Source organism: Diceros bicornis, chromosome 31 (assembly GCF_020826845.1).
Source record: "Diceros bicornis minor isolate mBicDic1 chromosome 31, mDicBic1.mat.cur, whole genome shotgun sequence".
Classification (NCBI taxonomy): domain Eukaryota; kingdom Metazoa; phylum Chordata; class Mammalia; order Perissodactyla; family Rhinocerotidae; genus Diceros; species Diceros bicornis.
The window spans coordinates 11,395,342-11,418,513 of NC_080770.1; the positions used below are offsets into that span (position 1 = coordinate 11,395,342).

Sequence of the window (23,172 nt, forward strand, 5' to 3'; positions counted from 1 at the left end):
AATGAACTAATTCACTTAATCCTCACAGCAATCCTGGGAGGCACAATTTTCCCCATTTTGCAGAGGAATCGACTGAGCCACCGATTGGTCACACTAGAGGAAATGGTGGCCCCAGGATAGGAATGAATGAGCCCAGCTCCAGAGCCCATAGTATTAAACCAGCACCCAGGCTCCTTCTACTAAACACCTGCGACGTGCCTGGCACTGAACTGTGCTCTTCCTTTGTTTTCCAGAGAGAGAGGAACTGAGGCTCAGGCGGTGGCTCATTGGTATCTGGGTCTGTTTCCCACATTTTTACTTTGTTACAGCTGCCCCCACCCCTGCCCTGCAGGCTCGGGGGAGAGGGCTCTCTGGAGGGGCTCAGAGCTTCAGCTCTTGGAGTTAGGAGGGGAGGGTTAGCTGACATAGCCACACAGGAGTTGTTCCCCTTAAGTGAATTTTCTAGATAACCCACTCAGACCTCTCTATGTGCCCCTGGCACGTGTGGCCATCTCTTAAAAGCTAGCACGGACCACAGCCATCGAGCCTGAACCCAGCCCCACATTGGCCTCACGCAGCACCCTGCTGGGCCACATTTACAATCTGCCAAGCCTGTCCTGATTAGGGCAGCCACGGCTGTGCGTTTGGGCACGTCACTCCTCTCTGGGCCTCAGTATTCTCATCTGTGAGTTGGGAAGATTGGACTAAATGACCTTTGCAGTGTACCCCCTTCGTTTTTTAATTGTTTAAAAAGTATGGTAAAAAAATACGTAAAACTTACCACCTTAACCATTTTTTAATGTACAGTTCAGTAGTGTCAAGTATATTCACGTTGTTGTGAAACAGATCTCCAGAACTTTTTCATCTTGCTAATCTGAAACTCTGTACCCATTGTACCACTCCCCTCCCCGACCCCTGGCAACCGCCATTCTACATTTTGTTTCTATAAATTTGACGACTTTAGATACTCGATATAAGTGGAATCATGCAGTATTTGTCTTTACGTGTCTGGCTTATCTCACTTAGCATAATGTCCCCAAGGTTCATCCATGCTGTAGCATACAACAGAATTTCCTTCCTTTTTAAGGCTGGATAATGTGCCATTGTATGGATGGACCACATTTTGTTCATCCATCCATCTGCTGATGGACATTTGGGTTGCTTCTACCTTTTGGCTATAATGAATAATGCTGCAATGAACATGGGAGCGCAGATCTCTCTTTGAGATTCTGCTTCCAGTTCCTTTGGATATATACCCAGAGGTGGGTTGCTGGATCATATGGTAGTTCTATTTTTAATTTTTTGAGTCTCCTCCATACTGTCTTCCATACCAGCTGCACCATTTTACAATCCCACTAACAGTGCACAAGGGTTCCAATTTCTCCACATCCTTGCCAACACTCGTTATGTTGGTGTTTTTAGATAATAGCCATCCTAACGGCTGTGAGGTGATATCTCATTGTGGTTTTGATTTGCATTTCTCTGATGATCAATGACGTTGAGCATCTTTTCATGTGCTTATTGGCCATCTGTACACAGCTTCTTTTTCCTGAGGAGCCTTCTAAGGAGCTCTCCTGTGCCATCACGGTGATGTCTCCAGGGAGAGTCTGGTAGGGCCACAGTTCTTGAATCATTCTGTGCCACCCCCTTCCTGCCCCCCCACAGACCCCCTTCTCCATAGAAGAATTGTGTCCAGGGCCTGATAACCAAGCTTGTAGCGTGGTGAGCTTTAACTCAAAGCCAGATCGTACAGTTTTAACTTGAGTCCTCTTTGTATGTTTGCTGCAGAACAAATGCCTGGGTTGCTGCTCTTTGTGCCTTTGTGACTGCTCTTTCTGGAAGGCCCAGAGCTTTTCACAAATTTGCTGGACTGGGCCACTGCTGCACCTCTGCGGCTTGCCCGAGGAGGCCTGCCGGCCTGCGCAAGCACCGCTTGGCTCCAGGACAGTGGCTGGCAGCTCCACAGGGGGTGGAGTCTTCAGTGTGCCCAACAGGAGGCTTGTGTGTCAGCTTGTGGTGGGGAGAAGCCCAGCAGAGGCTGGGACAGGGGCTGTATTCAAGTGGTTTGAGGAGCTCCCCTCAAACCTCAAGCGCCCCCCTTCCCCCAAAAAATGCTCCAGCTGTCCAGACCCTCCCTTGCCTTTTGTCTAGTTTCCTTCTCTCCCTGCCTAAACCTGTGGCCCGATGGCAGCTCAGGAATGTCAAGCGGTGCCTGTCCCTTTCCAAATGGTCTGAGAGGCCTCCCTGACAGGGGTTGGGAACAATGTAATCCTGAGTTCCCCCAGGCCCCCTGACTCCAGGAGAGTTGTAAGATCCACTGGGTTGAAGCCCGGAGGGGTGAGGTGACCTATCTAAGGCCCCAAGGCCTGCAGAGAAATCATGTTAGAAGCTGTTGTTTTGGCTGCGGGCAGGAGGCACTGTTCAGGCTTTACAAGAACACAGCTCCAGGTGACAGGAGGGGCTTGACACTCTCCCACCTCTTGCTGGGATGAAGTGGCTGGAGGTGGGGAACATGACCCCCAGACCTGTCCCTGCTTTACCTCCTGGGGGACTCTGTGCAGGCCTTCATCTTCCTCCTCTCTCTGGGATCAGCTGGGGCAAGTGAGGGTTCTAACCCACCTCAAGCCCCCACTGCCTCACACATGAGCTGAGACGAGGCTAGGGACCAGGGAAGGGGCCAGGGGTTAGCCTCTGACCACTGAGGGCTGCAGAAGACAGGGTGAGGGCCGTGCCCCCGGTGGAGGGGCTGGATTTGGGTGCAGGAGGTTCATTTCCTCCAAAAGGCTGCCTCCTCCATCCTTGTGCCCAGGTGTGAACATGGTGGGGGCAGGGTATCTGCAGTCACCTCTGGCCTCAGCTGCCAGCTACACTCCTCAGCGCCGCCCCCCCCTGCCCCCGCGCTCTCCCCCCACACATACTTGGGAAGGGGGTTTGAGGATGCCTTAGTGGAGAGGGCTCAGGCAGCTGGGGGAGAGGTAAGGGCAGGGCCTTACCGGTTGTCCTGGCAACTGAATGCACGTGCTTCTGGTACCAAGGAGAACCCAGAGGCCCTCTCAGCCTTTCTTCAGCCCCTGGCCCACCTGTCCCACAAATAGCAGCTACAATGACTTTTCCTACAAATTGTTAAACCAAGATAAAATGTTAACATAGAGAAATATACTTAGGGTTCTCCAAGTGTCTTCCCCAAACCAGCACATCAGCATCACCACCTCAGCATCACTTGGAAACATGTTGGAAATGCAATTCTCCGCCCCGACACCAGGCCTGCTGAATCCCACTCCGGGGGCGGGGTGGGGGGGGGGTGAACCCAGCAGCCTGTCTCACCAAGCCCTGGGTGATTCTGTTGCATCCTTGTGTTTGACACCCACTGCCCTGCAACATAACCACGGCCTGAATTCATGTCGTGTTGGGTGTGAACTCTTAACTTCTAAGAACAGATATCTTTATCTCCGAAAAATACAAAGTAATTGGGGGAGCAAACTACACTCCCAAAAGGACTTGAATTTATTTAAGTAGAATATGAGAGGGAGCTCTTACAAGCAAGCCACGCAGCCAGCACCTGGTGACAGCGCCCTGCTACGGATTCCGGCACCCCTGCTCCCCTTCTGCCCCAGTGGCCACCCCTCGGCGTCCCCAACCCTGCACAGCCCGCCCTGCGTGGCCCCCCGGGGGACCTGGCCAGTCCCTCAGCTCCGAGGGGGCCCTCCTTGCGCAGACGCTGGGGGCCTATTGTTTGAAAGCTGTTTACAATCACCCGGAGGTAGTGTCCCATCTCTCCGCGCTCGGAATTTAACGTGCCAGGAGCGCGCCTGGAAGCCCATTATTCGCAGACTGTTGTTCCAGGCCCGGGGCGCAGACCTGGGCCCCCGAGGCGCCGGCGGCCGCCAGCTGTGGGTTTTCTGTCCCCCTCCCGCCCCCGGCTCCCACCCCTGCCCGGCCCAGCCGGGAGCCCGAGAACGGATTGCGCCCGCGGCAGGGCCGGTCGCGGTGGCCGTGGCGCCCGCGGGCGGGTCGCGCGCCCCCCGACGCCGCCCTCCCCGGCGGCCGGAGCGCGGCGCAGCCAATGGAGGCCGAGGCGCTGCGCCGGGATTGGAGCGGGCGCGGGGCGGGCCGGCGGGGGCCGGGACGAGGGCGGGAGGCGAGGCCGCGCTGTCAGCGCGGTTATAAGGAAGGGAAAAGTTCCCGGCGCCGGGAGCCGGGCAGGCGCACGCTCGTACGGCGGCCGCAGCGGCAGGGCGGGGCCGCGGAGCAGCCGCGGCGGCGGAGGCAGCCCCCGGGAAGGCGACTTCGCGCCCCTCGGTGCCTCGCTCGGCCCTCGGAGGGGTCCCGGGTTCCCGGAGACTTCTGCCCGCAGCCATGGGCGGCGTCGGGGAGGCCGGCGGGGGGCCGGGGCCGCGCGAGGGGCCCGCGCAGCTGGGGGCGCCGCTGCCCACCTTCCGCTGGGAGCAGATCCGCTCGCACAACCTGCCGGGCGACAAGTGGCTGGTCATCGAGCGTCGCGTCTACGACATCAGCCGCTGGGCACAGCGGCACCCGGGGGGCAGCCGCCTCATCGGCCACCACGGCGCGGAGGACGCCACGGTAAGGAAGCCCACCGCTGGCGGGGTGGAGCCTGGCGCGCGCTGGGGCCTGGTCGTGGGCGCTCTGCCCTGCTCCACCTGCGGGGTCTTGGCATACTTTCTCCTCTCGCTGACCTTTGACCTCCAGGCCAGGGACCCAGAGTTGGGACGGACTAGCCAGGGCCTGATGTGGGGTAAGGAGGCCACGTCCCTGCATGGAGGACCGCACACTGGGCCTTGGACCAGGGCTGAGCTGGAGCAGGGCTGTGCGGCAGGGAGGGTCTCTCCGAGGTGGGTGTGTCCTGGTGGAAAGAGCCTGCCCTAGGTGAGGGCCCTCCCTGCTGCTCTGAGGTTCCTCCTCTCAGTTCTGAGTCCCCAGACCAGGTCCCTCAAGCCGGATGTTTGCTGGGTGCCAGAGGTAGGGCGAGGTCCCCAAGGGATGCAGAGATGTGCCTTCAGAGGCTGGGAGCTGGGCAGCAAAGCTTGGGCAGGGCCCAGAGGTCTGTGGCTTTCCCAAGAGCTGCTGTAAATGGCCCCGACGAGCAGTGACTCACCTCTCTTGGGCTGGCAGCTACACGTGGGAGAACTTTGCTAGCCAGGCTGGGTGGGCCTCCTCAGGAAGCACAGTCACCCCAGGACAGGTTGGCCCCTGGGGACCCCAACTTCGCCTTCCCAGCTCATGTCTAGACCTGTCTTGGCCAAGGAGGCATGTGGCCTGGTCCAGTGGGACCATCTGGCTGGAGTCCAGTGGCCGAGAAGATGACACTCCTTCACTGCCCCTGTCCTGCAGTCCCCCATCAGGAGAATAGGAGTTGCTATTATAGCATCTCCAGGATGCTCTGTCTTTGCCCATGCAAAATTCTAGGTTGGCCCCACTGGATACCAGGAATGTCTTAAGGATTCCAGGGGATGAATCCCTAACAGGCAGAACTTTAGGCAGCAGAAGAGATTGTGTCCTGTCCCAGGAGGGTCAGTGTCCCTGTTGCCAGCAGAGCCGCCTGCTCTCTGCCCTCTGCCTTCTCCCATGGGTTGGGCAATCTTCGCAGGACTCTTAGGGAAAAGTCTCTCTTCCCCACTTCTACCCCAGGAAGCTGAGGGGTTAGGGTCAGAAGCCTCCTGAAACTCTAGAAACTGACAGAAGCCTTGTCGGTAGGTGATGAGGCGCCGGGCGGTGGCCACGGAGTTGAAGCTGACCGTGGGCTAATGTGCGTGTGACCTGTTTGTGTGTGAACACTGCATGCGTTTGTGTGCGTGGTTGTATGTGCGTGTATTTCTGCCAGGATATGGGGGGTATGAGGTGCCACAGCCCCTCCCCCCTCAGCCTGACTAAGCCCCGGCCACCCCTCGAGGATCCCATGGGTGCCCGCTCTGGTCTTTTTCAACTCTCTGACCTGTAGGACAGGATGGAGGCGGATGAGAGGAAGGACCACAAAGAGCATTTATTAATCGCTTTTTCCTGCTTGGTGCCCAGGCCTGTGCTGGGGGCCCTCCCCTGTGGGAACCCCATCATACGGTTAGCTCTCGACCCTGAGACCTCCAGCTGACAGTTTTCTCGTTGATTCATCACCAATAAGGTCTATTTCCCATTTCCAAAAGACAATCTGTCTGCTCCCTGGAGCTGGGTCCTGGCTCTGCCATTGGAGGCCCTGAGTGACCTTGAACCAGGCATGTCACTCCTCTGAGCCTTGTTTCCTCATCTGTAAAGTGGGGACAGCTGAGTGAGACAGTGAGCCAACTGAGGGCAGGACTGTGCCTTCTTAACTCCATGGCCCCTGGGCTGCCATGTGGTGGTTCTTGGTCAGTATATGTTGCTGGCTGATAAGTGTAAATGTGCCCCACAAACTGTAGAGTGCAGTGAACAGCCATGGCCTAGCCACTCCTTTGCTGGGTGACCTTGTCTGGTTCTATCCGTGTCTGTAACAGGAAGGAGCTGCATTAGGCCATCGCTTAGCTTCCTCAAGGCCCCACACACTGGGCTAGTGTTGCCAGAAATACCTGGTCTGTTCAGGCCAAAGGGGTTATGAGGTGGCTGGGGGTGGGGGCCCCCAGTCTTTGTCCACAGGGCAGACCAGGGATTGGACCAGCCCACTGCCCCGTGTGGTCCAGCCCAGACCACAGGCGCCCCATCCCAGGCCCTGGAGCACAGGTGGGGCTGGGGCAGCCGTCTGGCAGGGCTGTGTTCCCGCAGCCACCTCTCACCAGCGCTGGCCGCCCATCAGCTGTTCTCATGTCCAGGCAACAGAAGCCTTCCTGCCAGGAAATTCCCAGAGTTCCTGTGCCGTGAAGTCAGCCTGTGGCCATCCTGGGATACAAAGCCGGGTACCCTGGGGAGACTGCTCTGGGCCCTGGGCCAGGTCTGTCTAAGAGTCAGAGGCGGCCTGAGACTAGAGGAGCCAGCCAGGGAGGGGCGAGGCCCAGCCGCCGCTGGGCAGAAGTCTACCAGGGCCGGGCGCCCAGCTCCCACTACGCGCTGGGCTCCGAATTCGGCACTTGATTCATAGATTCTCTTTTAATCCTCAAGATTCCCCTATGAAGCAGGTCCTACCATGGTTATTCCCACTTTACAGATGAGAAAACTGAGGCTCAGAGAGACTGGAAATTAAGTGGCAGGTCTGGGATTTGAATCCACAGCCTGTGCTCTTAACCACAGGCAACCCTGTGCCTTAGCTGCTGATTCCATTCATTCACTCTTCAATGAATGAATCATTAAACCCAGCAGCCGATATTCAATGAGCATCTCCTATACGCCAAACTCTCTTCTAACCTCTGAAGATGGAGCTGTGATCAAAACATTTGCAAGGAGGGAGTTCCTTGGCAGAGGGAACAGCTAGAGCAAAGGCTCAGAGGTGGGACCGTACCCTGCCCCATGCATTCAAAGAACACCAATGCTATCTGTGGCTGGAGCAGAGCAGTGGGAGAGGGGCAGGCAGTGAGATCCAGAGGTAGCAGGAAGCTCCTGCTAGGCTTCTGTGTCCTTGGAAGCAGGACTTTGATTTTATTCTAAGGAGGCCTTGGAGGGCAGAGCAGGGAAGCCGGGGGATCTGACATACATTGAAAAAGATCCTTGGGGCTGGCCCGGTGACATAGTGGTTGGGTTCACACGCTTCGCTTCCGCGTCCCAGAGTTTGCAGGTTTGAATCCTGGGCGTGGACCTACGCACCGTTCGTCAAGCCCTGCTGTGGTGGTGTCCCACATACACAATAGAGGAAGATGGGCATGGATGTTAGCTCAGGGCTAATCTTGCTCAGCAAAAAGAGGAAGATTGGCAATGGATGTCAGCTCAGGGCCAATCTTCCTCACCAAAATAAAAGAAAAGAAAAGGATCCTAATGGGAAAGGGGAAGGCAGAGTCTCCCAGGAGAAGAGCAGGGGGCTAAGGGAAGAGATGATGTGCACCTGCCTCTGCCAGGGGAGGCCATTCAGAAGAGGGGGCCATTCACCAGGGCCCTGAAGGGCAGGCGTGGCCAGGGCAGAGGGCAAGAGACGCTGTGGGCGCAGGTGCACCAGCAGGAGCCATTAAGGTTTATTCAATGTGGTCTTCAGACAACAGCCTTAAGAGGCGGGTTGAATGTTAGCTCATTTCACAGACGGAGACTGAAGCTGAATAGGGGTGATGTAAGGGACCTTCTTGGGGCCCGCGAAGGGCAGGGCCTTCATCCTTGGGTGTGGATGGTGGGGTTTGTGTCCAGGTGGGAGCTGGGGAGGGGCAGGCTCTGGAGTGAGGGTGGGGCTGTGGAGGGGGGCTGGCCATGAGCCAGACGACCTGGCTCCAGAGCCCACACTCTGCTTCCGCCCACCACGCTGGCTGCCCTGAAAGCCCCACTGCCTAATGGCCACTCCCCATGAAGTGTGACCTCTCTGGACTCGGTAGGCGTTTTCTGCAATGTCCCCACCCACCCAGGCCCCTTCCCAGGGGAGCTGCAGTGCCCGGCTCCCTCCCTGACTGTGTGGCACTGGGCAGGAACGCGGTGTGCAGAGGTGGGGATGCTGGCGCCCTAAGCTTGCTGGCAGCCCTCCCCGTTTCTTCCCGAAGGTCCCAAGCCGCTATGGGTTTCTGATGAAACAGCTGGGAAGAGCCAGAGCTCAGTGGTAGAGGGCCTGGCTGCTTTGGGGCCACCACTGGGTCCGTGACACCTGTGAGGCCAAGGGTACTGGGTGGAGGAGGCCCTAACATGTGTGCCGGCCCGTCACCAGGGACACCGGGGGTGCTGGGGGGACAGGGGCAGCTTCCCGGGGGCGTCTGTCCTCGAGTTGGGCTCTGCTGTGCAACGGGAGTTGGATGTGCCATGTTTAGAGTTGTGTACCTCAGTTTCCTCATCTATAAAATGGGGATCCTACTGAGAGCACTTCCCCACTGGCCTCCCACAAGGAGCACCAGGGGGAGGAGGGGAAGGCGCATCGTAGTGCTGGGCACGAGACCTTGCTTTATCTTCCCACCGGGGAGGCGGGGAGGGAAGGATTCCTGGGGTGTCCTCTGAGGGACCTCCCCCCAACCCCCGTCTCCACCACCCACTGCCACCTCAGCAAGGGCTTAAGGAGCAGACCCAGCCCTGCTCCACTCCCTTCCTGATCTGGAACATTCTGCTGCCCCCATTCCCACTGTGGCTCTGGGGTGGAAGGAGGCTGCCAGCCCCTCCTGTTGCCCAGCCTCGGGCTGGCCAGGACTTAACTGGCAGGGCACGTTCCACTCTCCTACGCCACGCCCACAGGCACTAAATCTGAGTGGACCCAGGAGGAGGATGCTTCAGGCCAGTGGGCTCAGATCAGAGCTCGGCTGTGGAGTGCTTGATGGAGGCCAGGCCCCTTCGAAGTACTCCACCTGCCCTCACTCAGCCCTCCCAGCAGCCCCAGGAGATGAGCATTTGTGGTTCCAGATTTCCTGACGAGAAAATACGGAATGGAGAGGGGGTGTGAGCTCGTCTATGACTTCAAGGCTCAGCTCATAAGTGGTGGCTCAGTTCCATCTCCGGCAGGCTGGCTCCAGAGGCCCCCCCAACTCCGGCCCCTTAACCAGCTGCTCCACGGAGTTCATGGCTGGGCTGGGGGGCAGGGCAGGAGCCACTTTGAAGTTTCCAGGGACCGAGGCAGGGCTGGGTGATGGCTGTATCCTGGGAGGGCATGGACTTCCCCGAAGATAGAGCTGAGATCAAATCCCAGCTCATGGGTAAGGCTGACCCAAGTGGTCCTCTTCCTCTGACCACTGAACAGCCAGCTGACTCTCCGTCCGTCTGTCTGTCTGCTCTGCCCTTCCATCAACAGTCCTTCCACCTTGTCTCTGCCTGCTGCCTGTGGGTGTTGCTCCAACTGTCTGTCTGTGCACCTGACTGTCTGCTCTCCTTCAGGATGCCTTCCGTGCCTTCCACCAAGACCTCGATTTTGTACGCAAGTTCCTGCAGCCCCTGCTGATCGGAGAGCTGGCACCAGAGGAGCCCAGCCAGGATGGACCCCAGAATGTGAGCCGGACCCTGGTGAAGGCTGAGCCCCCAGTGGGAGGCTGGAGGGGATGGGGGGCATTGCCAGGAGCAGCTCCATCCGCATTAGCCCAAGGGGACCTGGGAGTAAGGCTGGGTTTGCCCTCCCTTCCTGGGCAGGCAGTTGTAGGCAGAGTTGTAGGGCACCTGAGGAGCCCAGGGCCCCAGATCTGGCTGGGCCAGCACTTGCTGTGGGTCCCCAGCCCAACCCCTTCTGTGCTCTGGGCCCAACATCCCCATCTACAAGGAGGATTTTGATGAGCTGAGCTCTAAGGGTTTTCCCTGCTCCAGGTTTCTCTTCTTCTGGACGTAACCCACACCTTTTGTCGGGGGAGCCTTAGCCACAGCCAGCTCATACCCCAGCTCACACCCCAGGCTGGGGGCTCTCGTCCCTCATCCCTTTGGCCACACCCCTTGGAAGCTCTGGAGGGCTTCTGGGGACGACCCGGGCCTCGCTTCCTCGGCTGACCCGCCCCTCCGCCATGGCAGGCCCAGCTGATTGAGGACTTCCGAGCCCTGCGCCAAGCAGCTGAGGAGATGAAGCTGTTTGAGGCCAAGCCCACCTTCTTCGCCTTCCTGCTGGGCCACATCCTGGCCATGGAGGTGCTCTCCTGGCTCATCGTCTACCTCCTGGGCCCCGGCTGGGTGCCCAGCACCCTCGCCGCCCTCATCCTCGCTGTCTCCCAGGTGACCCCAGCACAGCCACCAAACTGTCCTCAGACATGGGGCCAGCACACACACTCTGGACATGTTTGCTGAATGAATGAATGAGCAGCCAGTAGCCCCATAAAGTGTGGATCTGTGGGTCAGGCTGCATTTTAAATGAGCTTGAGGAAGCTCCTTATTTAATAAACCCTGAGCGAGCACCGGGCGAGGAGCCAGAAGGCCGCTGTCCCACAGCTCCGTGGCAGACTTGCAAGCCCCTAGACCTCCCAAAACGCAGTTGTCCCTGTCTGTAAAAAGAGACGGCTGGCCCACAAGGGTCTAAAAACGGAATATTAGCTGTGGGCATGCCCCGCGAGCTAGAAGGGCTCACTGGGGCTCCAGGGCTGGGCCCCCACGTGCCAGCACCCTCCTCCATGGCCAGAGGCAAGTTACCAAAGCCCCTGACCCTGCCTTTCTCTCCAGGCTCAGTCCTGGTGTCTGCAGCACGACCTGGGCCACACCTCGGTCTTCAGGAAGTCCCGGTGGAACCACCTGGCCCAGCAGTTTGTGATGGGGCAGCTGAAGGTGAGGGCGGGGGTGGGTGGTAGGCAGCCGGGTCTGAGTTGGGGTGCTGTGCTGGGTCCACCCATGGAGTTGTGGACACGGCCTGGCTCCACCCCTGAGAGCCCCCCTCATTGCCTACAGGGCTTCTCAGCCCACTGGTGGAACTTCCGCCATTTCCAGCATCACGCCAAGCCCAACATCTTCCACAAAGACCCAGATGTGACCGTGGCTCCCATCTTCCTCCTGGGAGAATCATCCATTGAGGTGCGTGGTGGGGACATGGACACGTTCAGGTTGGGCCTGCAGCTGAGGGGGGACTGGTAACCACTGAGCCCTCACTGTGGCCCAGCCCCAGTCCCTGACCAAGTTCCCCACTCTAGCTCCAGGCTGAGCCCCTGCCCCAGGGGTAACCCCTCCCCACTTCCCAGCCTGCTGGGGACAATGGGCCCCTTCGTTGCCTTTGCCCCTTGGCCCCCTGACCCTGCCTGGAGGGAGGAGGGCCCGGAGAGCTGCTCTCCCCAGCTGCTGCCTGTCTCCACAGTATGGCAAGAAGAAGCGCAGATACTTACCCTACAACCACCAGCACCTGTACTTCTTCCTGAGTGAGTGTCCATTTGTCCTCCTGGGGTGGGGGCCTGGCTGGGGCGGGGACCATGCCTGAGCCTGCGCTGGCCACGCCACACCCCGCCATCACTGGACAGCTTCCAGCCACCTCCCGAGGAAGGGGCAGCCTTGTTAACCCTCCCTCCGCAGGGCGCCTCCAAGCTCTCCCAGCCTCTGCTCTGGGCGCCCCAGCCCTCAGCCCGTGCTCTCTCCCACCGCCAGGCCTCTGCCTGGGGTGCCTTCTGGCCAGGGGCTGTCCCAGCTCCACTGGAACCTTCCCACCTCCCAGTCAGAATTCCTTCCAGCCCTCAAGTCAGGGCAGTCCAGAGCCCTAGAGCATTTAGGCCATTGTTGGGGCCAACGGGGTGAAGATTAAAGGGTGGGGACGAGTAGGGCTAGTTCCCACCTGCAGAGGGGACAGAGGAGGCAGTGGGGTGAGGGCCAGCCTGGGGAGGCTCAGCGCCGAGGGAAGAACGTGGATGATGAGGGGTCATCAGCTAGATAGGGCCAGCACCAAGTCCCACTGGCGTCCCCAGAGGAACAGAGCCCCACTCACTACCCCCACTCCCCCTGCTCGGTGCCCCGGCCCTCCTCCTGAGCCCTCTCATGCCCCCACTTGCAGTCGGCCCGCCGCTCCTCACCCTGGTGAACTTTGAGGTGGAAAATCTGGCGTACATGCTGGTGTGCCTGCAGTGGGCGGTGAGTGGGGGCCCTGCTCAGGTCCCCCGGGGAATACAGTGGTGGTGGCGGGAGGTGGGGCTTCAGGGCGCAGCGCTGTCCACGAATGCGAACAGGTGTGCACGTGTGCATGTGATGGTGTGGTACACGTGTGTGTGTGCGCGTGCACGTGCAGGGAGCCAGCAAGTGTGAGCAGGGCACCATGGGGGCTCTCCTCCCTCGGGGAAGATCCACTGGGCCGACTCTGCTGGACATTTGTCTCCCAGGCAGGGGCTCCCCCATCTCACCTCCATGCTCGGCCCTGCGAGGCTGGCAGGCAAGGACCCAGTCCCTTTACCTTGAGGCCCAGACAGGGGCGGTGGCCTGTCCAGGGCCCCGAGGCACATCAAGCAGAAGGGGTGGATGACCCCAGCCCCCCTCCAGCTGCCTCGCGGCCTCTGCCTTCCTCCACCCTCCTCTGCAGGACTTGCTCTGGGCCGCCAGCTTCTACTTCCGCTTCTTCTTGTCCTACATCCCCTTCTATGGCGTTCCTGGGGCGGCGATCCTCTATGTGGTTGTCAGGTAAGGCCAGATTCGGAAGGGCAGGGAGTGGGGAGGTCACACACAGGCAGCAGGGGCCCTGACCGCAGCCCTCCATCCTCAGAGCCTCCGTTTCCCCGTCTGCAGAATGGGGACAGCAGGGCCGCCTCCCTGGCTTGTTGAGGAATCTAACACGAGAGGAACGGGAGCCCAGGGGCGGCGGGTCTGGGGAAGCGGCCTGGCTGGCCAGTGGCCCTGTGGGTGTCTGCCTCCATGAGCAGGGCAGCTCGGGGCTCAGCCTGGCAGTGAACCCTGCTCCACTCACCAGCAGGGGAGGGCTTACTGCAATCCCATTGTCCATTTGGGGAAGCTGAGGCCCAGGTCTGGCCTCAGTGGTGAGCTGGACGTGGGGCAGTGCCTGAGCCTCCCCGCAGGGTCCTGGAGAGCCACTGGTTCGTGTGGATCACGCAGATGAACCACATCCCCAAGGAGATCGGCCATGAGAAGCACCGCGACTGGACCAGCTCGCAGGTGGGCAGCAGGGGTGGGGCTGGGCGGAGTACATCCTGGGTGGGGGTGGGGTCCCAGCTGGGAGGGATAGAGCCCCTAACGGGGCCGCCAGGTTCAGGGGATACCAGGGGATCAGGGCTCTGTGCCAGCCTCCCTCACCTCTGCCCTGTCCGCTCCTGGCAGCTGGCAGCCACCTGCAACGTGGAGCCCTCGCTCTTCCTCGACTGGTTCAGCGGGCACCTCAACTTCCAGATTGAGCACCAGTGAGTACAGGCCTGGGGGGGTCATGGCGGGGGAGTGAGGCCTGAGCCCAGGGGCTGGCCAGGAGCTTCTCTGTCCAGTCGTTCCCGTTCCCGGGGGAAGCCAAGACACCCTGGGGGCCCAGGTGGTGATGGGTGGGCGGGGCTCCCTCTGGCACCCCCCCACCCCAGGTGCCAGCACACGCTCTCCCCCGCAGCCTCTTCCCCACGATGCCAAGACACAACTACCGCAGGGTAGCCCCACTAGTCAAGGCTCTATGCGCCAAGCACGGCCTCAGCTACGAGGTGAAGCCCTTACTCACCGCCCTGGTGGACATCGTGGGGTGAGTGACTCACGGTGGCTCCCTCGGGGCCCTGCCCACCCTATCCCCGTTAGCCCCCTCCTGAGCACCGCTCTCTGAGCCCATGTGGGTCCCTCTCTAAGAGCTGGCATTCGAGGCCTTTCCTACCAGCTTTCTGTCCTCAGCCTGTGCCCTCCCTCCCTCCCTTCCCAGCATGCTCTCATGCAGCCAGGGCTTAGGGAGCAACCACTGGGCCCAGGCCCTGTCTTAGGTCCTATGAATACACCAGTGAGCAAAACAGAGCTGATGTCCTAGCAGGGGAAACGGAAAACAAGCAGTTAAAATAACAAGTAACTTGCAGAAAATGTGAGACAGGAGAAGGGCTTTGGCAAAAAAAAAAATAACGAAATAAAACCACTACACCTATGGGTAGGGGCAGGAGAGGAGCTGGGGAGTGCCGGACAGGGATTGTAATTTTTAATAGGGTGGCAGGGCCGGGGGTGAGAAGGTGACATGTGAGCAGAGACTGGAAGGAGGGGAGAGGGCTGGCCACGGAGACATCTGGGGGAAGAATGTTTTGGTCAAGGAAATGGCAGTGCAAAGGCCCTGAGGCAGGAGCCTGCTGGTGTGTGGGAGCCACAGAGCAGAGGAGGGACACGCAGGACTTAGATTTTGGAAAGATGCTCTGACCGCAGGAATGCACTGATGGGGCAAGATTGGACGGTCCTGCAGCTGTCCAGGCGAGGGAGGATGGGGCTCGGCCCCAGTGGTAGCCTTGGCGGTGGGGAACAGAGGCAGATTCCCCAGCCAGAGCTCTTCTACCTCTGTGCCTTGGCACGTGCTGTTCCCTTTACTGGGGTGCCCTTCCTTTTGTACTGGCATTTGAACTCCTGCATGACCCTTCCCTGCCCAATCCTCCGAGCCCCTGCCCCTCGGCATGGCCCATTAGAATGCCTGGGACAGGGTTTCCTCGCAAGTCATTGATATTTCTGGCTCTTCTGCCTGACATCGGGCTCCTGGTGGGCAGGGTCCATGCCTTACAAATCTCTGGGTCTCAGCGCCCAGCAGGAGGCAATAGAGAGAGAGTGGGTGAAGGAGGGACAGGCCCACCCTGGCTCTTGCCTGGACTTGGCCTTGGCTGTTCCCCTCCCCCTCCCCCACCGGGGTCTAGATAACACTGTAGTTAATGAGAGTGTGGCCTCATCTCCCAATCCAGCCCTGCCCAGCTGCCTGCCCCAGGGGAAAGGGACCCCCAGGGGAATGGGGATGTTTCCACTCACTCTCATCATCTTGGGAGGAGGGGGTTGTATCTTGCAATTGAGTCCCCAGCACCCACCCCGGCCCCGCCTCCCAGGTCCCTGAAGAAGTCTGGCAACGTCTGGCTGGAAGCCTACCTCCACCAGTGAAGGCACACCCAGGGTCCCGCAACCACCAAGCCAGCCCAGGCAGGCTCAACGACACCCCCCACCCTCCTGCCTGGGGGGCCCTGCTACCCTCTTCATCCTGCTGTCTTCCCCTCGGCCCCCTCGCCTGTCTGCTCAGCAGCCCTAAGGCCGCGGTTCTCCGTCCAACAGGACCAGGGCTAGGGGGATGGTACATAAAGCCACACGGTGAGCATGGCATGTTTTCCTAGAGCAAAATGTAGGGAAAACGGTTATTTTTATATAAAAACAAACCCAGATATATCATGGAGTAGAGTACTGAATGTGCATGAATTTTGGAGCTGGAGTCTGCCCCAGGCTACCCAAGAGGAGTTCAGGCCCTTGGGTCCTCAGGGTGTTGGGGGCAGGGGAGGATGGTGGCTTTTGGAGTCCCCTCCTCTCTGGGTCCGGGAGCTGGCAGCTGCCCGGGCTCGGATCTGCCCAAGGGCCTGGTCTCTTCCTGTTCTTACCCGCTAACCAGCAGCGTGGGCAGGTCACGCTGGGTTCACCTCACTTTACTTCTCTGCACTGTAGGACAGGGGCTGATCAGCAGATGAGGGCCCAGGGCTGAGGGCTGTGTCGGCAGGCGCCCCCAGAGCGCAGGAGAGGGAAGCCCGTATGTCCCGGCCCCGCGTTAGCTTCCTCCAGCAGCCTCCGTGATGAGGGGCCTCAGAGGACCACAGGCAGGGGACCACCTGCCGATCTTGGTATTGCACTTGGCACCACACGGGTGGGGGCGTGGCCTGACTGCGCTCAGTGGCCCACAGGAGGTGACACTGCATCTCCCCTGTGCCCGCCTGGGGCCAGGCGCTTGCCTGCAGTTGCTGCAGTGAATAAGCTGGACCTCTGGGAAATGCCCGTTTCTGTCCCTGGAGTCTGGGAGTGGCATCCGGGGGCTCGCCATGGCCGGCCAGTATCCTTGGGCAGGGCGCTGCCCTGCCTCATCTGGAAGGTGTGTGTGGTTGGCCTGGGCCTATGGTTTTCGGACAGTTCTGGGGAGAGCTTTGAGTTGCCTCTTGGGGCTTCTAGAAGGTGGGAAGAAAGGAGAGCTGGGAGGCTGGACACCCCGCTCCCAGCACCCATGCACTTCAGCAGCTCCAGGCTGAGCTGAAGGTTTCATTTAAGAAGTGTCAGCAGCTTTAAAAAAAAAAACTTGAAATGCAGAGCTAGGGTTTCTCTGAGGACGTTTCTGGAGAGGGAGCTGAAGTCTCCCCACCAGCTGCAGGATTGCCCCCCCCCCCCACTCTTTGTCAGGGTTTCTATTGCCCTGAACTGGGTCCCCTTCAGGAAGGGGCACAAATACTGCAGCAATTCTGGCTCCATCCTCCCCAGGACCCCCCAGCCCCACCCCGGTCCACTCCACGCAGCTCCCATCCCCTCTTCTGTGGAGTCCGGCAGACCAGGGGGCATGTCCTGCCTCTGCCAGGACTCAAGGCTGTGTCATCTTGGGGAAGTTATTCAACCTCACTGAGAGGGTGTGTGACCTCCTAGGGTAATGTAAGATAAAAGGGATGCTGTGTGGAAGGCTCTTTGCATAGAGCCGAGCCACAGGGCTCAGAAATGGGAGATAAACAAACATAGATAAGGAGATTAGTGGTTACCAGAGGAGAAGGAGGTGGGGAGAGGGTGAAAGGGGTAAAGGGGCACATATGTGTGGTGACGGATAGAAACGAGACTATTGATGGGGAAAACGATGCAGTCTATAAACTGAAATATAATAATGTACACCTGAAATGTACACACTGTTAAAAGCCAGTATGACCTCAATAAAAAAACAATAAAAAAAAAAAAAAGCCAATCCTAAAAAAAAAAATTTATGCACACAGTCCAACGCCCTGGGGCCACCACCTGCCTTGACCTGGGATAAACGCTTGGCTGTCTCTGAGCCTCTTTCCCCCTTGAAAGGTACTTCCTGCCTTGACAGCAAACTCTTTTATGTCTAGAGTAGGCCCCACATTCAGGGTCCCTGCACAGCTGTTAGTCCCCCTTCCTGCGGCCGCTGTGGAAGCCCTGGGCGGGCGGGCGGTGCCTTTCCTGCAGAGGCTCTGAGGCGCTTATCAGGGAGATGTTAACACTGGTCTCCGGGGTAGCGCGTCGCCACCCAGCAGGAACGCTGGACCTGCAGCGCCACCCAGGGGCGCCCGGAGTAACTGCACCATTGTGGGGCAGGCCGTGCTCCGTGCTGCCCCTGGTGGTGGCCGCGGGGAGTGCGCCCTCCCGTCTGCAAACTGGTAGTTGCCTAGTAACTTGCTTGAGGACCCTAGGGGAGGCCCTCTGGCCTCAAGCAGCCCCACCCCCACCCCCCGCTAGATCTCTCCTTATTGCCTGCAATCCTTCACAAGGGTGGGTCATCTTTGCCGTTGTCCCACTCTGTCTCCCATGCTAGAGCCACTGGGGACAGGTCACCACCCCTCCTGAGCTGAGTTCCCCCTTCTCTGTCTGTAGGTTTCTTATGCAGGCAGGGAACAAAAATTTAGGGAGCGTGGGCCGGGTTTATAAAATGGAGGAGGGAGGGTCTTGGGGGAGCCTCTGAGAAACCCTGTGTCCCTGCTTTATGGTCTGCACCGTCTTGGGCTCAGAGGAAAAACAAAACTTCCGAGAAGCCATGACTGGTTTATTCATTCGTTCAATCAACAAGCATTTCCTGTGTGTCCCCTGGGGTGGCCTGGGGCAGATGGAAAAGGAGATTCTCAGGAGCCAGCCCTGCTGTAATGTTGGGAGTGGCTGGTGGGGGGTGACAGACTCCTTTGTGACAGGACCCCCGCACAGCCTCCCCCACGTGTCTTGGAGCACCTGGCTGCCTCAGGCTCCGTGGCCCTTTCCAAGCTCCGGGTGCCTGTCGCTCATTCTCCTGGATACTGGCTCTTGAACCAGATGATTTGGAAGACCTCAAGGCCTTCAAAACTCAGAGAAACGTATTTATGATGGCGGAGGACAGTGGAGACAGAGCTTTAAACCTAGCATGCTAGGTGGCCGCTGGTTTTGCTTATGCGTGGGCCAGTTTGGTTAGAAACGTAAGAACACTGGACTTCCGCACCTGGGGCCCGCCTTCCCTACTGAGGCCTGTTTCTTCATAGATGGTTGTGGGTGTCCCCTAGGATCCATCTCAGACATGAGACCAAGGGCTCTTTGAGAGGCTGCGTCCTGTCCAGAGGGCACACCTTTCCACCTCTCTGGGGATGGTGCAGCTGAGACAGCTGAGGAATCTTGATTGGCTCAAGGCACTGTGTCACCTGAGCAGTGGTGGTCACTCTGAGCCCAGCCCGGGTGGCTGCCACCTCTGCCTGCCCCTTCTCACCAAAGTCCTCCTGTCTCTTCCCAATGGGCCAAGAGGTTCTGAGTGTCCTGCTGGATGCCCAAAGAACTTGTCAGGCCGCTGACTGCCTCTGGGGCTCCAGGTCCACACACTGTCCAGGCTGCTCTGCCAGCCCCTCCTCTAGGCCTGGTGTCCTGCACACGCCCATGCCACCCACCAAGCTGATACCCTTCTATCGGGCTGGCGACTGCACATGGGTGAGCTCTTATCTCCTCCGCAGGGACTAATTCTCTCACTGTCTCCACCTGCTCTGGCCAGCCGTTGGGCCTCTTGGGAGCAGTCTGACATCTGGCGTGATGGGGCGGGGGATGCCTTGGTCTGGGAAACAGCCCTTCCCTGGCAGGGGGTGAAGGAGATGGGCAGGTGGAGGGCTGGGTGAGGAGCAGGGATCCCGTGTCATGCCCTGATCCAGCTGCTGTCACCCGGTGGCCTCAGGCCAGTCCTGTCCCCCCTAGTCTCAGCCTCCTGACCAGAGGGGAGTCTGGCAGAAGCCAGTTGACGTGAGGCTATGGGCAGACAGCTGGTCCCGGGATGAAGATGGGGAGAGACGTGGGGAATGAAGATATCAGGAAGGTGGCCTTTGCCCGCCCCTCCCGCTGCCCTCCAGAGACCTTCCGGAAAGCCTCACCTGGCTCCAGTGGCGTTATGGATCTGGGTTTGCGTGAGCTGCTGAGTCCCCAGGAGGAGGAAGGAGGGCCCATCTATCTGGGTCATTTGCCCAAAATTCCTGGCCTGGAGCACACTTCAGGCAAGGGGAGAGGCCATTCTCTCATGAGCAGAGGCAGCAGAGGGATCAGGGTGGGTGACCCTAGCGAGGGAGAGGACAGAGGGAAAGGGCTACCCGTGCCCACGCTGGCCTCCTCCCTGGCGCCCAGACCCCTGCTCCCGCTGTGAAGCCCCTTCCTCCATCCCAACACCCGCCCGGCATGAGCATGCAGAAGCACGAGGCCGTCTGCTGATCAAGGCAGTGAGAATAAAATCACTTCTTTTATTTCCAAAAAATGGAGCGATGGGGGAACAACAAGATAAAAATTAAGATCAGTTCCCTGTGGATCCATTCTGCCTCTGGGGAGAGACAGCAGCTCCTCAGCCGGCGTGTTCTCAGCTGGAGGGCCCACGTTGCCATGGCAACCCGAAGGTCTGTCCACTAGATGCTGGTCCCTCCCAGCTGGCCAGAGCCGGGGGGGGGCTAGAAGCCCTCCCCCAAAGGCGCCCACTCTGAGTTCATTCCTGCCCCGCCCTCCCCTGAAGCTAAATAGTGATTAGTGGGTTAGATCTCGGAATGCGGCAACTCTGCACCCTGCCAGTGGCGGCGGGCTCCCCTCCCTCCCCTCTCACTTTCCACTCCCCTCAGCCCCAAATTCCTCCTTATCCCAGTTCCCACTTGGCCTTCATCAGGTCCCCCCTAATCCCCCCGCTCCTCAGCATCACCTCCTCTGAGACTCCCTCCCTCTCTGCCCCCATTGCCCTCCTGACAGTCAGGGCCACCGTGGCCTCAGTGAGTGAGCCCAGCTCAGCCCACCGCCAGGGCCTGAGGGAGGCTGCGAGGGGCAGGTGGTAAAAGGCAGATTGTCACAAGGCCCAGCCCCGCTGCCACCCCCCGTCACAAAGTATCCTGTAGCAAAAGGTTAAAAAACAGTAAAAGACACGAGAGAGCGGAAGACAGTGAGAAAGGACATCCGCTGGCAGCCCTGACATGGGGAGGGGCTGTGAGGAGCCCTCCAGCGCCCTCCTGCAGCCTGTAGGTCCCAAGATTGCTCGGGTCAAGTGACCAGGGACCGGCTGGCACTGCCTGGCAGGTAACAGAGCACTTCAGAGAAGGGTCCGATTGCTCCAGAATCCTGGGCCTTCCAACCAGAACCAACAGCAGAACGGGGGGGGGGGGGGGGGGAGGCGGGGGGGGGGGGGGACAGGGCTGAGCCTGCAGGCCAGCTGACCCCCCAACCTGGTCATTGCTTCTGCTGAGCCCACCTCCAAGACTGCTCGCTTGGACCCCAAGGTCACTGGCTCTGGCGTCGGGAAGACGGTGGAAGGTGGGGGGCATGGAACTGCAGAAGCCCTGGGTCAGTGGGCTCCAGCGGGGCGAGGAGGTCACTTCTCAGGGCCCCGAGTTCTGAGCTGGCTGCACTGCAGGCAAAGGAAGCCTGGAATCGGGGCTGTGGCCCTGGACATCTGAAGAGAAGGTGCCACCCGCGGGGAGGCCCAAGTACCGATCTAGCGGTGGGAAGGACACCCTCCCACGAAAGGGTGGACGGTGTGTGGCCGTCAAAGGGTAGAGCCAGGCCTGCAGGCTCAGGGAGCCATCTTGCCCGAGTAGGACAGGACCCAGCCCCACGGACCTCAAGAGCATCTGAGGGAGAAAAGGGGGCCGAGTGAGGCCTGGAGGCCGGGCTGCCAGGGAGGTCACAGGCCACTTCTGTGGACCTCTGGTCTGGCAGAGGGTGGAGGAGGCATGGAGTCTCCTCTCTCTCTGCTCCTGGGGGAAGGGGCTGGGAGGCGGCAGGGAGAAGCCAGGCAGACAGAGAGGGGGCTGGAGGGAGAAGTGAAGGGGAAAAGGAGAGAAAACAAGAGAAAGACCAAAACTGAGGTCTGTGAGCCCCAGCCTCACGGATACCCCTCAGAACAAACCCCCCCGCCCTGGGCCATCACGCCCGCCTGCTCCCCCTTCCCCCTGGGCACCCCGAGGGCTGCGGCTTCATTTGTGGAGGTAGGCGTCCAGCCACAGCTCCCCAGACTTCTTCAGGGACCTGGGAAGAGAGAGGGGTGGGGACAGTCAGGGACCAGGAGGGGAGGGCGGGCTGGGCAGGCCACGCTGGGGGCTTGGTGCTTCCTCTCAGCTCTCAACCAGGGGTGGCCACGGCTTCCAGGGCCTGCAGGGCTGCTAGCTCAGGGCTCCGCAAGGGACCCCCTATGGAGGACAAAGGGCAGGTCCTCATCCAGTCCAGAGAGAAGCCAGGCCATTCCTAGTAAGGGATGTGGCCTGGTGGGGGCACCTGTGTCAGCAGGGCTTGGCCCCTCTTGGCATGGCCACTGCGTGGTCTCCACCATGGGCGGTTCCAGCTATGTGCTTCTCAGTCGTCCCCGTGCCCCAGGGACCCCAGCAACCGCGGACTCCCCCCTCTTACTTGATGATGTCCAGCAGAGCCCTCAGCAGTGGCTTCTCCTGGTACTCGATACCATACTTGGTGCACAGAGACTTCACCAGGGGGGCGACCTTGTGGAAGTTGTGCCGGGGCATGGTGGGAAAGAGGCTGGGGAGAGCATGGGGGCAGTGTGAGGACACCCCACCTCCTCTCACACCCACACGAGGTGGGCTGGGCTCAGGGAGACCCTGTCCGCACCTCTCCCTCTGTGCCCACTGGGGCAGCTGGCACGTGGGGCGGGGCATGTCTGGGTGGGGGGTTGTTCTTGGACAGGGGTGTTTGTGCTCTGGGGAGCTGGAAAGAAATTGGATGGCCAGAGACAGAATATCATGTTTATCTAAAAAGGAAATGAAATAGAGGGGGGAGTGGTGAGAAGAGGAGAGAGATGGGAATGAGGGGAGGAGAGAGATGGGATGAGGGGAGGAGAGAGATGGGGGGGGTGAGGGGAGGGGAGAGAGACGGGGGCGAGGGGAGGGGAGAGAGACGGGGGTGAGGGGGGAGAGAGACAGGGTGAGGGGAGGGGAGAGAGACGGGGGTGAGGGGAGGGGAGAGAGATGGGGGTGGGGGGAAGAGAGACGGTGAGGGGAGGGGAGAGAGACGGGGTGAGGGGAGGGGAGAGAGACTGGGTGAGGGGGGGAGAGAGACGGGGTGAGGGGAGGAGAGAGACGGGGTGAGGGGAGGAGAGAGACGGGGTGAGGGGAGGGGAGAGACAGGGTGAGGGGAGGGGAGAGATGGGGTGAGGGGAGAGATGGGGTGAGGGGAGGGGAGGGGAGAGAGACAGGGTGAGGGGAGGAGAGAGACAGGGTGAGGGGAGGGGAGAGATGGGGTGAGGGGAAAAGGGACAGTGACGGGGTGAGGTGAGGATGAGGGGCATCAGGGGAATGGGGGTCTGGAGGGCAGTCCCTCAGCTCTCTCTGTTCCAGGCAAGCTCTCTGACCTGGCTGGGCCTCAGTTTCCCTGTCAGTGAAGGACTCAGTCACCCTGCCCTCAGGCTCACTGTGCCAACTCTCTATAACTACAAAGCTCAGGCCACACGTGAGGGGTGGCTGTCACTATGACCGTGTGGCACAGGGCTGGGGCACTGACACACCTTGGGGAGACAGCACTGGGAGCCCCTCTGCTGCTCCAGGGCTGGGGGTGGGGGGATCTCACCAGGGAGGAGAGAGAGAGGTGGCCCCCACATGGTGCCCTCTGCCCAGATGGAGCCGGTGGCCACTTCTCCCG

At 59.8% G+C, this 23,172-nt stretch overlaps 2 protein-coding genes across 4 annotated transcripts in view; one reads left to right on the top strand and one right to left on the bottom strand.

The window, feature by feature from the left end:
* Window positions 1–4,150: 4,150 nt before the first annotated feature.
* Window positions 4,151–17,583, top strand: FADS3 (fatty acid desaturase 3). Of its 2 annotated transcripts, XM_058526695.1 has the most exons (12): window positions 4,158–4,560; window positions 9,880–9,990; window positions 10,498–10,695; window positions 11,137–11,238; window positions 11,359–11,481; window positions 11,759–11,819; window positions 12,443–12,519; window positions 12,962–13,059; window positions 13,452–13,548; window positions 13,711–13,790; window positions 13,985–14,110; window positions 15,423–17,583. In XM_058526695.1, exons 1-12 carry the CDS (start codon window positions 4,336–4,338, stop codon window positions 15,472–15,474), a joined length of 1,350 nt encoding a protein of 449 aa, XP_058382678.1. In that variant the 5' UTR covers window positions 4,158–4,335; the 3' UTR covers window positions 15,475–17,583. The 2 variants fall into 2 exon arrangements, with proteins under 2 accessions (XP_058382679.1, XP_058382678.1); XM_058526696.1 differs by lacking the exons at window positions 13,452–13,548; window positions 13,711–13,790; window positions 13,985–14,110; window positions 15,423–17,583 and adding an exon at window positions 13,142–13,440 and having other exon boundaries at window positions 4,151–4,560.
* Window positions 17,584–19,764: 2,181 nt separating this feature from the next.
* FADS2 (fatty acid desaturase 2) overlaps window positions 19,765–23,172 on the bottom strand; it is a 35,499-nt gene continuing 32,091 nt past the window's right edge. Inside the window, exons 11-12 of one of the 2 annotated variants that reach the window (XM_058526698.1) lie at window positions 21,931–22,056; window positions 19,765–21,552 (exon numbers count right to left, since the gene is read on the bottom strand). In XM_058526698.1, coding sequence (XP_058382681.1) covers window positions 21,501–21,552; window positions 21,931–22,056 — 178 coding nt within the window. In that variant the 3' untranslated portion in view covers window positions 19,765–21,500. The remainder of the gene's footprint in view (window positions 21,553–21,930; window positions 22,057–23,172) is intronic. The other variant, XM_058526699.1, reaches the window with a different exon arrangement.

Excerpts from the sequence above, each read along its gene's own strand:
- FADS3 (XM_058526695.1), top strand. The coding sequence starts at position 4,336 with ATGGGCGGCGTCGGGGAGGCCGGCGGGGGGCCGGGGCCGCGCGAGGGG. Across the intron at positions 13,060-13,451 it reads ATCCTCTATGTGGTTGTCAG|GGTCCTGGAGAGCCACTGGT; the intron begins GTAAGGCCAGAT and ends GCCTCCCCGCAG. Across the intron at positions 13,549-13,710 it reads GCGACTGGACCAGCTCGCAG|CTGGCAGCCACCTGCAACGT; the intron begins GTGGGCAGCAGG and ends CGCTCCTGGCAG.